The 14,651-nt window shown below is 46.4% G+C and overlaps 1 protein-coding gene across 1 annotated transcript in view; it reads left to right on the top strand.

Moving 5' to 3' along the window:
* NTSR2 (neurotensin receptor 2) overlaps positions 1-14,651 on the top strand; it is a 98,696-nt gene that overhangs the window by 30,550 nt on the left and 53,495 nt on the right. The window contains exon 2 of the mRNA XM_073674149.1: positions 2,746-3,028. Within this exon, the coding sequence (XP_073530250.1) occupies positions 2,746-3,028 (283 nt within the window). The remainder of the gene's footprint in view (positions 1-2,745; positions 3,029-14,651) is intronic.

Consider the following 14,651-nt stretch of genomic DNA (forward strand, 5'->3'; position numbering starts at 1 on the left):
GCTCGCCACCCAGGCGTAGAACGGGTTCAATAGTTAGTGTATATATATATATATATATATATATATATATATATATATATATACAGTACAGACCAAAAGTTTGGACACACCTTCTCATTTAAAGATTTTTCTGTATGAAAATTGTACATTCACACTGAAGGCATCAAAACTATTATTTAACACATGTGGAATTATACACTTAACAAAAAAGTGTGAAACAACTGAAAATATGTCTTATATTCTAGGTTCTTCAAAGTAGCCACCTTTTGCTTTGATGACTGCTTTGCACACTCTTGGCATTCTCTTGATGAGCTTCAAGAGGTAGTCACCGGCAATGGTCTTCCAACAATCTTGAAGGAGTTCCCAGAGATGCTTAGCACATGTTGGCCCTTTTGCCTTCACTCTGCGGTCCAGCTCACCCCAAACCGTCTCGATTGGGTTCAGGTCTGGTGACTGTGGAGGCCAGGCCATCTGGCGGAGCACCCCATCACTCTCCTTCTTGGTCAAATAGCGCTTACACAGCCTGGAGGTGTGTTTGGGGTCATTGCCCTGTTGAAAATTAAATGATGGTCCAACTAAGCGCAAACCGGATGGAATAGCATGCCACTGCAAGATGCTGTGGTAGCCATGCTGGTTCAGTATGCCTTCAATTTTGAATAAATCCCCAACAGTGTCACCAGCAAAGCACCCCCACACCATCACACCTCCTCTTCCATGCTTCACGGTGGGAACCAGGCATGAAGAGTCCATCCGTTCACCTTTTCGCACAAAGACAAGGTGGTTGGAACCAAAGATCTCAAATTTGGACTCATCAAACCAAAGCACAGATTTCCACTGATCTAATGTCCATTCCATGTGTTCCTTAGCCCAAACAAGTCTCTTCTGCTTGTTGCATGTCCTTAGCAGTGGTTTCCTAACAGCTATTTTACCATGAAGGCCTGCTGCACGAAGTCTCCTCTTAACAGTTGATGTAGAGATGTGTCTGCTGTTAGAATTCTGTGTGGCATTGACCTGGTCTCTAATTAACCTGCAATTTCTGAGGCTGGCGACTCGGATAAACGTATCCTCAGAAGCAGAGGTGACTCTTGGTCTTCCTTTCCTGGGGCGGTCCTCATGTGAGCCAGTTTCTTTGTAGCGCCTGATGGTTTTTGCAACTGCACTTGGGGACACTTTCAAAGTTTTCAAAATTTTTCAGACTGACTGACCTTCATTTCTTAAAGTAATGATGGCCACTCGTTTTTCTTTACTTAGCTGCTTTTTTCTTGCCATAATACAAATTCTAACAGTCTATTCAGTAGGACTATCAGCTGTGTATCCACCAGACTTCTGCACAACACAACTGATGCTCCCAACCCCATTTATAAGGCAAGAAATTCCACTTATTAAAGTTGACAGGGCACACCTGTGAAGTGAAAACCATTTCCGGTGACTACCTCTTGAAGCTCATCAAGAGAATGCCAAGAGTGTGCAAAGCAGTCATCAAAGCAAAAGGTGGCTACTTTGAAGAACCTAGAATATAAGACATATTTTCAGTTGTTTCACACTTTTTTGTTAAGTATATAATTCCACATGTGTTAATTCATAGTTTTGATGCCTTCAGTGTGAATGTACAATTTTCATAGTCATGAAAATACAGAAAAATCTTTAAATGAGAAGGTGTGTCCAAACTTTTGGTCTGTACTGTATATATATATATATATATATGTTAAGAGGATACAAATTTTCATGGGAGTTCTTCCTTAAGGTACAGTCCTCAGATCTCAGTGTTTGAATAAGTTGTTCACATATGTAACCTTTAAGATTGATTTCCTGAACTCAAACTGCATAATACCACGTGCTGCTACCATTCTGGAGCCAAAAATATAAATCCCCTGATGAGGTATTATGAAAGCACAACAGAGAGTTTTTAAAGTTTACTTCTTTTGAAAAATATGGTCTTACAGCCCCAATCACTAGCAAATAGTTAAAAAATGTTGGTGCATATGCCAGACTAATATGCCCAGGGACTATTCTGATTCAATGGGTGGTTCCAATTCATCAGCATATTGACAGCCCTATAGGTACTGAAACTTCCTTTCTGATACTTTCCTAAAGTGTATTTTGTCTGCCACAGTCCAATGGCATGCCTGGACTCTTGATCTATTATCCTTGAATGAAGTTTGACAGACAGTAGAAGAGGAGCAGAGAGACAAACACCCAACACACACACAAACAACTCCCATAATCCACCTTGGCATCTCGGCTGGAGATGGATCACACTTGACAACAGGCAGTGAACAGCAAGTTAGAATAATTTATAAATAACACAATTTGCAGATTTTCTATTTATCTCATTATCTATCATTATCTATCAACAAGCCTGAAAATATAGTGAACGTTTTTGTGATGTGTAGCTGTAGAAATGTATTGTACTATTCAGAGAGTCTAGCAGAGGTTACGTAGGTGGTGGGCCCAGGGAGGACAATTTGATTAGGATATTATTTGCAATTGTCTGTCAATGCTAGACCGGGGTTTCTGTTGGTAAAACACATTAAATCTTCTCATCAAGGTCAGGATATTCTTATAGCCACATCCCTCAGTTATGAAGATGCATGGAGCTATTTCTGTAATTAGATTTTGACATTTTAAATGATGAGGATTTTCTAAAAGCCAAGACAATATCAACCCTGTCCAGTTACACATCAGCTTTATTTGGTTGTATTGTGGCAGTTATACATGTTACATATGATTTTTTTTCCCTTTCAGGTCAATGCATTTGTGTCCTTTGTCCTTCCAGTGACCTTGATTGGTGGACTGAATTGCATAACCGTAAATAAACTCGAGACGTTACGTTCTCGCTCATCTTTGACGTTGCAGTCTTCTTGCAAGAGTAACAGAGCTTTCAAAGACGTACATGAGTACCATAGGTCTGTCTCTTCCACTGGTCTGACGAAGATAAGCGTTGGAGGAACAAGTGGGAAGAAGAACCTCACTGTGTCCAGTGAACCCAACCGCATCCAGGCTCTACAGCACAGCATTTACATGCTCAGTTAAGGAAATTGTTCATTTCTCTTGTTATATTAACGCATAAATTATACATATTATAATTGTATAAATTATCATCTTGGAAAATGTGAAAATGTGCATGCTTAATTTATTTTGCTTGCAGCAAATCTCCTGTCCAGGAAGCTATGCACAAAAAAATATAGAACATATGTCTATTTTATTATTAATTAAAACATGATTCATGGACCATATAACCCTAGAAGTCATCTGTTAAAGGACATTTACACTGAAAAACTAATAAAATGTAGTATAATGGTAGTTTTTAAAAGCTGGATCAAAACTTACAAGTTTCTTAGATAATTTTTATATTTAGATGCTTAGTCAATACGTAGGGTAAAAGAGTTTTTCATCTGAATCCAAGAAGACCTTGCACCTCCAACAGTGGAGAAGTCCAAATATACATAGATATAGACATTGTGTATGTGATTTCATGAACAGGCAGTGACATGATGCAGACATAATGTTTGCCAAAAAACTCTGTCCCTCTATGGCTGTCCCTCTTGTACTGTAGCTGGAGGTCATTTTTATTAGAGGATGAGGTGATGGACATTTCTAATTTCTGAGCTCCAAGTAAGTACCAAACTGAACATACTCAACTGCTCATACAGTACGCCCAACCAGTCCAGGAGAGTTGATGGTGTTGGAAACAGATTCAGTAGAGCAGAATAGGGTCTTCCAAAATGGTAGCATAGTCCTCTGGGTACTGATTAACCCTTCTGAATCATCGAATAGACCTTTTCTGATCATGTCATCATGTTTTTTATGTTTTTAATACGTTTCCATGTTTTTGTTTGTATTGTATAATTAATAGCGATGAGTGAGCACTAAAATGCTCGGGTACTCGTTGCTCGGGTCTAGCAAATTGGAATACTCGGGTGCTTGACCCGAGCAACGAGCCCAATGTAAGTCTATGGGAAACTCGAGCATTTTTCAGGCGGCTCCCCCCGGTGGTCTGCAGAGAGCCTAAAAATTGCCCAAATCGATTGAAACAATGCTCAAATGACATGGGAACAGCATGGGGAAGACCCCTGGAAGCATCTCTGACTCCCAGATCAGCAACGTGGTCAGGGTATTACGTCACTTTTACAGACTCACAATAAAACATACAAAAACTAAACCAAAATGGATTTTCCCGGGAAATATGTTAAGGAACATCATTTCCAGGGTAATGACTTGTATATAAGGCAAAATAAATAACCTAAAACAAAAATACTCCTGCACACTTTAGGCTATGTTCACACGTAGCGTTTTTGATGCGTTTTTGCACTTTTGAACTGCTTTCAACCAAGACAAATGCATTCACCAGGAAATGTCATTTTAACATTTTACAACCTTATCTGGCCATGTGGTGTGTGACACATCATCAGACACATGCATACAGTGCTGAAAAGACATGAAAACAGCATGGGGAAGACCTCTGGAAGCATCTCTGACTCCCAGGTCACTGCCTAAAAGTGTGCCCATCATAAGTGATCCTTGGCACATGCGAAGATACCTCCCGCCATGTCCCTGTCGTTGCAGACTTGCAACAATCACCGTCCACGTCCTTGTCCCACTGCAGCGTTCAGTTGTCCCTACCCTATTCCTTGGAATGCAAACGCAAGTATGCAGCCTGCCACCCACCTACCCTCAGGCTGCAATACTATACTGCCAAATTTTTGACAGCTGCTTGCACTTGAAATGTGGCCTTTTAGGCTCGTGGAGGCGGAAGCTTTTCACAACCTCATGCCGGCGTTGGCCGGCTGTCCATACTCGGTCCCCAGCCGCCACTATATTTCCCGGTATCGCCTCCGCCTTCCACAATCATGGGTCCCACAACATTACCCGTGCCCTCCCCAGTGCACTTACTGGGAAGGACCGCCTAACTACAAACACGTGGACAGGTGAATGTGGCCAGGGATGGTACGGAGCCAGTCCACAACTTTTTTTTGCTAAGAGTTGTATTTAGTTTGGTGAAAGGACTGGCATAGAGGGAAACCGTATGTACCCTGTGTGTCATTTCTCCCAGGAAGTCCTGTAATTGAGCTTGTTGCAGAAGCAATGGCAGCCCGTCCAACATCAACTCGCACTTGTCGGTGGTGCTTTGACACACACACATCTTTCTTTGCCCATTTAATTTCTTGAATACAGAGTTGGACAATAGCCTGATCTGTAATGCGTTTTGAGAAATAACATGCATAAGCATGGCCGATCCACATAAAAAAAGCAGCCATAGAGTGTCCGGGAACCTTCCCCCACACTTTTCTTAGCCAGGGCTGCTTTTCGGCAGGGTTGGACGGGCCCACCAGAGAACCGGAGACTCCTCCGGCTGGCCCTGGCTTCTCCTTCAGGAGAGTTCATAGTGCCGAGGTGAGGCCATGATGATGATAGAGGCCACCATCTGCTAAGTTACTGTTACTTGAAATGCAAGTGAAAGTATGCAGCCAGCCACCCACCCACCCACCCACAGGCCGCAACACTAAACTGCCAGATTTCTGAGCAGCTCTTTGCACTTGAAATATGGCCTTTTAAGCTCGTGGAGGCAGAAGCTTTTCACAACCTCATGTCGGCAGTGGCCGGGAGTCCATACTCGGTCTCCAGCCGCCACTATATTTCCCGGTATTGCCTCCGCCTTCCACAAGCACGGGTCCCACAGCATTACCCGTGCCCTCCCGAGTGCACTTACTGGGAAGGACCGCCTAACCACAAACACGTGGACAGGTGAATATGGCCAGGGACGGTATGGAGCCAGTCCACAACTTTTTTTGCTGAGAGTTGTATTTAGCTCGGTGAAAGGACTGGCATACAGGGAAACCGTATGTACCCTGTGTGTCATTTCTCCCAGGAAGTTCTCTAAAGCTGCTTTCACTTGAAATGTGGCCTGAACATTACTGCTGGTACTTTTCTGTGGGAATTTGCTTGCCTCCTACCAGCCTGGAATATTTCCAGCAAACTATGGTACGACGCCATGGTATTAGCACTGGCCCCAGTACCAGTAGCGAAGCCATCCCCAATTTCCTTCTCAGGAATATTATTTGGTAGACTGAGTGGCTGCCCAAATACATTTTCTCACAAAGGAGCTGAAGATAGAGTGGCAGTAGGTGCAAGTGACTCGCCCCCTGGGCCGTGGGGCACTCGGATCCGGGCAATAGGGAAACGGTGGGGGTAGTAGTGGCAACCCGGTTCCGTGGCTCAGGGTGGTCAGGCCAGTGGTAGTCCGTTATGTGCTGATGATTATGTCCGACTACACCACCCGTGGATTGCGGTTATTAGGAACCGCCGCTGCATGCAGACCGCTGGGGCTGATGAGGTGTGCAGCTAGGGTAGTGTGACTCCCCACGGGAAGAGTGCGGCCCCAGGGCAGTATAATGGATGTTGGGAGTGATGGTAGTGAGAGTCCCAGTGCTGATAGTGCTGGAGGAGCAAGGAGCACGCAGACAACAGGTTGCAGTCCAGGGTCTTTACTAGAACAGGTAAATTGACCCACAAACAGTCCCAGCTAGGAGGGGACCTGGATGTCTGAGAGCAACGGGGAAATTGGCCCTGGTCAGGGTGAGGGTGTAGGCCTACCGTGCTTTCTGTGCTCCTTCTAGCTATCTCCTCATTATAGGGTAACAGCCCACGTTTCCGAGCCTTCCGTGTATTCTCGCCTGTATGGCCTGCGACGTGGGTTCCTTTCTGCTCCCAGCCTTGTACGGCTTTGCTGGTCCCTTCTGTTGTGGCAGGGCCTCCAGGCTTCTTAGGCCAAGGAATATACAGTCCCCTTCGGACTGGTTATCTGCTGGAGAATGTGGAATTCTCCCAGCCTCAGACACCAAAGTCTGGTAAATTAAGTCCGTTATCTGCCAAGACAGGCTCTCTTCGCCTCTTGTCTCTGGCTTGTGGCTCTCCTACTGCCGCACTTCCTCTTAGGGTGCAATACAACTGTCCCTCTCTGCTCTGGGACCTGAATCCTGAGACAGGTCGTCCAGCTCTCCCTAACCCTGCCCCCAGCACCAGTTTTTATAGGGGCAGCCTGCTCCCCCTACTGGCCTGAGACAGGAGGCATTGCATGCTAATGTTCCCCTGACTAGAGAACCTCCCCCTTGCTCTCAGACACAGCTTTATTATATTTTGTGGCATCCAGGCCAGGGTGACACACAAGTTTCTAGAGCCTGTTAGATATTAGAGGGTGAACGGCAGCACATCGGATCAGTGGTTAGCACTGAAGCCTTGGAGCACTGGGATCCTGGGTTCAAATCCCAGCAAGGACAACATCTGCAAGGACTTTGTATGCTCTCCCCGTGTTTGCGTGTGTTTCCTCCTCAGTAAAAAAGCAGTCATAGAGTGTCCGGGAACCTTCCCACACACTTTTCTTAGCCAGGACTGCTTCTCAGCAGGGTTGGACGGTCCCACCAGAGAATCCTCTGGTGTGCCTTGGCTTCTACCTCAGGAGAGTTCATGATAGCGCTAACTTTGCAGCTGCTATGGGGCTCTTGAGCGGGTGAGAAAGGTTAGCCCTCAGAATCAAATCCTCTGGTGGGCACAATGTTTTTCAATTTGAAACAGCTTCTCAGTGGGAGTTGTAGTTCACCACAGCCATATTCTTTAGCTTGGTGAAAGGACTGGCATAGAGGGAAACCGTATCTACCCCGGCTGTCATTTCTCCGTCTCCGTCACAGCCTGTTGCCGCTTGGCCAAGGCCGTGCTGCAGTACTGTCAGCTTGTGACTGATGTGGTCATTTCGGAGATGGAGGAGGAGGTGCATGAGCTGAACAATGTGATTACAATGAGGTTAAATTGGTGATGCTGTTTTTTATACTAAAGAAAGATCCTATTGTTTTGTTTTTTTTACGTTATTTTTTAAGACAAATGCATTCACCGGGAAATGTCATTTTAACATTTACAACCTTATCTGGCAATGTGGTGTGTGACACATCATCAGACACATCTTTTTTTATTTATGATGTAGGGACTCTGAAAGTCATAAAGCCTATTTTTATAGGGACATCAGACGGCCCTTACTATTCTTAAAAGGTCAGCAGTCGGCCCTAGCTATTGTTAGAGAGCCATCAGCCGGCTATGCTTTGTTGTTCCCATCATTGACAAGTGGGTCTCCTATACTGTTATTGCGTATCCAGTGACTGCAATGGCTGCCATAAATTTGGACGCAACCCAATACTCCTTTGAAGAGACATAGAGGAAGGTCTCAGTAAAAAAAATGTTCCCATTATAAAGGAGCGGGTCTCCTATAGTGGTAATGCCCATGCTGTGACTGCAAGGGCTGCCAAAATTTGGGAAAAAACCCACTAAGAATTTAAAGACACATAGAGCAGGGCCACAGTAACAAGGTATGACATGTTCCCATTAGAAAGGAGAGGGTCTGCTATACAATTATAGGGTATGCAGTGAGTCCAATGGCTGACCAATTTTAAGACACGGAGCAGGGCCACAGTAACAAGGTACGACATGTTCCCATTAGAAAGGAGAGGGTCTGCTATACAGTTATAGGGTATGCAGTGAGTCCAACGGCTGACCAATTTTAGGAAAAACACCACTAAGAATTTAAAGACACATAGAGCAGGACCACAGTAACAAGGTACGACATGTTCCCATTAGAAAGGAGAGGGTCTGCTATACAGTTATAGGGTATGCAGTGAGTCCAACGGCTGACCAATTTTAGGAAAAACCCCACTAAGAATTTAAAGACACACGGAGCAGGGCCACAGTAACAAGGTACGACATGTTCCCATTAGAAAGGAGAGGGTCTGCTATACAGTTATAGGGTATGCAGTGAGTCCAACGGCTGACCAATTTTAGGAAAAACCCCACTAAGAATTTAAAGACACACAGAGCAGGGCCACAGTAACGACAAATTCCCATTAGAAAGGAGAGAGTCTCCCATAGTGTTGGCCTATGCAGTGAATGCAAGGGCTGCCAAAAATTTGGAGGCACTTCAATGCCCCTTGGAAGAGACACGGAGGAGGGCCTCATAAAAAATGTTCCCATTAGAAAGGAGCGGGCCTCCTATACTTGTAATGCCCATGCACTAATTGTATGGGCTGATAAACATTTACCCCTGGGGGGTATACATGAACATACTGTATAAAAAAAAATTTTTACGGGCATCATAAACACCCTTTAAAAAAATTATGTGGGTGTTGCATCACGGACCACGGTCACCCTGGTGATATGGTGGTGGAGGATGAGGAGAAGGAGGAGGACAATGGCACATAGACAAAATCAGGAAGCGTATACCCATGTGTGGGAGTGAAAAGGTGCATGGGAATACACCAAGAAAAGACACTGGATTTGAGTTTATGTTACGCTGCTATCATTTGGTGGTGTTGAGAAGTCTGGCCCAATTCAGCCCTTGTTCATTTTATAAGAGTCAGCCTGTCAACATTTTCAGTTAACAGGCGGATACGCTTATCAGTTATAATTCCACCAGCGGCACTAAAAACCCACTCTGATAAAACGCTGGCGGCAGGGCAGGCCAGGACCTTCAAGGCATAGAGAGACAGTTCATTCCACGTATCCAACTTGGATACCCAATAATTATAAGGCACAGAGGAATCACAGAGGACGTTGGTACGGTCGGCAAGGTATTCCCTCAGCATCTTCCCAAACTTTGCGCTCCTTGTGAGAGTACCCCACGCCTCAGGACCTGTGCGATGGGAGGGTCTGAGAAAGCTCTCCCAGAACTTTGACAGTGTTCCCCTGACTCTGCTGGATTGAAGTTGTGTCTCTCTCGCCTGTACTCCTTGGTTGTCCAACGAAGTGTGCCCTCTGCCACCAGCGTTTTCAGATGGGAATTCTGGTACTGCCCCATTTTTGTAGACCTGTCCGCCTCAGGAATAAGAAATATAAAGTTCTCCTTGTAGCGTGGGTCTAGCAGTGTCACCAACCAGTAATGAGTGTCACCCAAACTTTTGAGAACGCGATGGTCATGGGAAAGGCATCGTAGCATAAACTCAGCCATGCGTGCCAGACTACTAACAGGCAAGACTTTCGTGTCTTCACCAAGAGGATGACTGACCATGCTCTCCTCCTCCTCATCCTCCTCTCTGTCCTCTGGCCATCCACGCTGAAAAGACGGTATGACAGCTGTGCAGGTAGTACTGTCTATAGTGCATGAAACTAGCTCCTGTCCTTCCTCCTCATCCTCCTCTTCCTCATTGTCACCCAATCCACGTTAGGATGAGATGAGGCTTGGCTGTGTGTAATCATCCTGTATGGTTCCTTGCTCCATCTCATCGTGGTCCGCCTGCAATGCATCCTTTTTGATTGTGAGCAGAGAGCGTTTCGGAAGACAGAGAAGCAGGATGGTGATGCTAATTATGACGTCATCGCCGCTCACCATCTTGGTGGAGTCCTCAAAGTTTTGGAGGATGGTACATATGTCTGACATCCATGTCCACTCCTGAGGTCTTATGTGTGGAGTCTGAACCTCATACCGACGGCCTTGTTGATGCTGGTACTCAACAACTGCCCTCTTCTGCTCACAAATCCTTCCCAACATCTGCAATGTAGAGTTCCAACGCGTGGGGACATCACACACCAGTCTGTGAGCCGGAAGGTACAAACGCTGCTGGAACACTGCAAGGGTGGCAGAAGCTGTAGCTGACTTTCTAAAATGGGCACACAGGCGGCGAACTTTAACAAGCAGATCCGGCAGCTCCGGGTAGGATTTTAGAAACCGCTGAACCACGAGGTTAAGCACATGGGCCAGGCATGGTACGTGTGTGAGCTCGCCTCGCCTCAGAGCCACCACCAGGTTCCGGCCATTGGCACACACAAACAGGCCTGGCTGTAGGTTCAGCGGTGTGAGCCACAGATCAGCCTGCTCTTTCAGAGCTGTCCACAACTCTTCAGCATTGTGCGTTTTTTCACCTAAGCATATTAGCTTCAGCACAGCCTGTTGCCGCTTGGCCGAAGCAGTGCTGCAGTGCTTCCAGCTTGTGACTGATGTGGTCATTTCGGAGATGGAGGCTGAAGTGGAGGAGGAGGCTGAGGAAGATGAGGTGCAGGAGCTGTAGACCGTGGGGGCAACTCTGATTAACCTAGGGCCCGCAATCCTTATCGTCAGGAGGACGTGTTCCGTCCCAAGGTCCGACTGGATCTCGGCTTCCACTATGTTAACCCAGTGTGCCGTCAGCGAGATGTACCGTCCCTGCCCACAAGCACTTGTCCACTTGTCCGTGGTTAGGTGGACTTTACCGGTAACTGCGTTGTTGAGAGCACGGCTAATGTTTTGGGACACATGCTTGTGTAATGCGGGGACGGCACACCGGGAGAAATAGTAGTGGCTGAGGACCGAGTACCGAGGGACGGCCATCGCCATCAGGTTTCAGAATGCTTCCGTCTCCAGGAGCCTAAAAGGCAACATTTCAAGCGCAAGCAGTCGTGAAATGTGAGAATTTAGTAGTGTGGCCTGTGGGGCATTGGCTGCATATTTGCACTTGCGTTCCAAGGACTGGGGTATGGACAACTGAACGCTGCGCTGGGACAAGGACATGGATGTGCTTCCTGATGCTGCTACTTGAGAGTGCGCAACGACAGGTGCAGGGTAGGAGGCGTCTTCGCATGCACCATGGACAGGGGATTGGCTTGCATGCACAACAGCGGAAGAAGCAATGGTGCCACCCGCAGACACTGTTCCTGGACTCTGGGGTTCGGCCCACAAAGTCGGGTGCTTTGCTGCCATGTGCCTGATCATGCTGGTGGTGGTCAGGCTGGTCATTTTGCCACCCCTGCTGATGCTGGCCTGGCAGTTGTTGCAAATGGCCTTTTTGGAGTTATCGGCAGAGTCTTTAAAAAACAACCAGACTCGGGAAGACCTAACAGTTGTACTGGCAACTTACTTTGAGTTGGTGTTACGGGGAACGGTTGCCTGCCTTCTCTCTGCGGCCACCACACTGCTTCTTCCTGCCTGTTGGGGTGCTCTGCCTCCCTCCCCCTGTGTGCTGCTGTCCTCGCTCTGCATGTCCTCCTGCCAGGTTGGGTCAGTTACTATATCATCCACCACCTCATCTTCCACTTCTGCACCCTGGTCCTCCTCCTGACTTTCTGGCAATTGTGTCTCATCATCGTCCACCTCTTGTGACACTTTCCCACTGTTGCCTTCGTGTGACCGTGGCTGCTCAAATATTTGAGCATCGTTACACGCGATCTCCTCTTGCCCCGCTTCAAGTGGACCGGGCGAGAGGCTGAAATCTATAAATGGAAAAGTGAACAGCTCTTCAGAGTGTCCAAGTGTGGGATCAGTTGTCTCTGGGTACTCGGCATCGTGGGAGGAAGGAGGATCAGGGTGAGGAATATGCGGTCCAGACTCACGGCTACTGAGACTTGACCGTGTGGAAGACAGGGTGGTGGTGGTGGCTAAGTGACTAGAAGCATTATCCGCTATCCAACCAACAACCTTTTGACACTTCTCTGGCTTCAATAGTGGTGTGCTGAGGTCTCCTAGAAATTGGGACAGGAAGATCAGGCGAGAAGATGTGGGTGTCTGTTGTGGCACAATTTCGGCTTGCCCACGGTCTTGTCCTCGGCCTCTGTATGCACCATTACCATCATGTCCAGTTCCCCGTCCCTTGCCACGTGCCTTGCCCATTTTAAATGGAGGACAGTATCTTCCACGCTCACTACAAATTACTGAGTTTGGAGCGAACTTATATGTGATCCGTGTGATAGAGAAAACAGAGTTTTAAATACCTGGCCTGTAGGTAAGTAGTTTGAATACCAAACTGCGGTGAATTGCTTCACTGCACACTAAAGGAAATTTTTAATGGAGGCCAGAAATGGGAGTATTTTCTGACAATGTATATGTGATCCTTTTGACGGAGAAAACACAGTTTTAAATAGCTGGATTTCTAGCGCTCTAATATGAAAAGGACCTGGCTGTATTCTGCAGTGCCAACAAGCAAATGGGGCAGAAAAAATGGTGTTCACTGGATTACTTTTTAAGCAAATAATGAGGAATAAGATCTAAAGAAAAGTATTCCTGGCCCCTGAGACCTGGGCCTTTGTATAGAAATGTCTAACAGCAGCAGAAGGCAGAATTGGAATGGAGCCTCTTGTGCTATATGCACTGCAGTCTGCTATATACCCTGTCTGCCTATACACCCTGCCTGCCTGATATCTCTGCAGATGGATTAGTCCTCAGAAGGACTGTTTGTAAAGATGGATATGTGTAATGTACGCTTTTTCTCCCTACACTACCTAATACACAATCAAATCTCTTCCTAGCTCAGCAGCACCTCTCCCTACACTGTCTGATCTGGAGTGACAGTGACGAGCATGGCGGCGACAGGTCTGATATAGACCTGATGATGCTGTGCAGCCAGCCAATCACTGTAATGCCCACAACCAATATGGCTAAGGCATTACAGAGCATGGCAGGCAATCCCTGCATGTTCATTGGCTCTGTAAAGAGCGCCAAACATGCAGGGAGGGGACCCGAGTTCCCGCCCGAGCAACCCGGAAATACTCGGCGAGCGCTGAGCATCTCAAGCAGTGAGATGTTTGGGCGAGCACCGAGCAGTAGCGAGCATGCTCGCTCATCACTAATAATTAATCAAATCTGTTTTTATAAAAAAATATCCTCTCCATTCTCAAGAACTGAAGGCTTTTTAATTTTACAGTTTACTGCTCGTTGGCCACCTCTGCAGTCTATCAGCAGAGGCCGATCTCCTAGGCAAGGAGGGTGCCCTTGCAAGTTCTTTGCTATACAGCTTGCAAACATTGCTCTGAAGCTGGTGGGATCACTAGATCAGTGCCCTTGTCCTCTGATGCCACAGATGCAAAGCTGCCTCTGCTTGGAGCATATCAAAGTACACAGCTTGGGCTTGGCCATACCACAAGCTCTAACTGTCAATCATTCAGGAGTACACCAGCCCCTTGGAAGCAGGAAGCTGGGAGGCAGTGGAGTTTTGCGCGTCTGAATATTCATGATTCAAGTTTCACCCTGAAGATTGATAATTGAAGAAAACCCATAGAAGAAAGAACTGCATGGCTGATGGTGTAAAAACTTATTTGGAAAAAGTAGACTTGTGTAGAAGAGTGGCACTACTTGGTAAGTGAAGTCTACACACGATGGATCACCGCAATAAGAGCCTCCAGGGTATCCTTAATCTGAGAAGAGGCTCTCTGTTTGGGATGATGCTTTAAAATCCAAGATTCCTGAAAATTTGGACTAAGCATGGGACTAAGCAGCCAGTACGGTATTTCAAGAGTTTTTTTCTGGATCTCTTGTCATGTTCTCCACCTCAGTGCACAGATTCAAGCATTCTCGTGTCTTCTCCATTACGTTCCTTCACCTGGCACCACCCTGTACACATAGCCACCTCCAAGTTGGGAAAAGGTGACATCAAATTATACGGTTGCCGAGCATCCTGAACTGACACATCCCAAAGAATACACTAAGGAGTTATGGCAAGACGAGCAATAATCATAGATTCTACAAAGGAATGTGACACGGATTGCACCCTGATTATGATTGAGTTAAGCTGATTAATTACAAGTGTGAGTGATAATAAATAGGCTTTCACTTGCCTAAGTACAAAGACTTAGTTCACTGCTCTAGGTCTATATCATAATCCCCTAACCAGCGATGAGAGACTTGTTGAAGCCCCTCCTGATGTGCCCCG

Source organism: Phyllobates terribilis, unplaced genomic scaffold (genome assembly GCF_046119375.1).
Source record: "Phyllobates terribilis strain yellow unplaced genomic scaffold, ASM4611937v1 Scaffold_3__8_contigs__length_932513732, whole genome shotgun sequence".
Lineage (NCBI taxonomy): Eukaryota > Metazoa > Chordata > Amphibia > Anura > Dendrobatidae > Phyllobates > Phyllobates terribilis.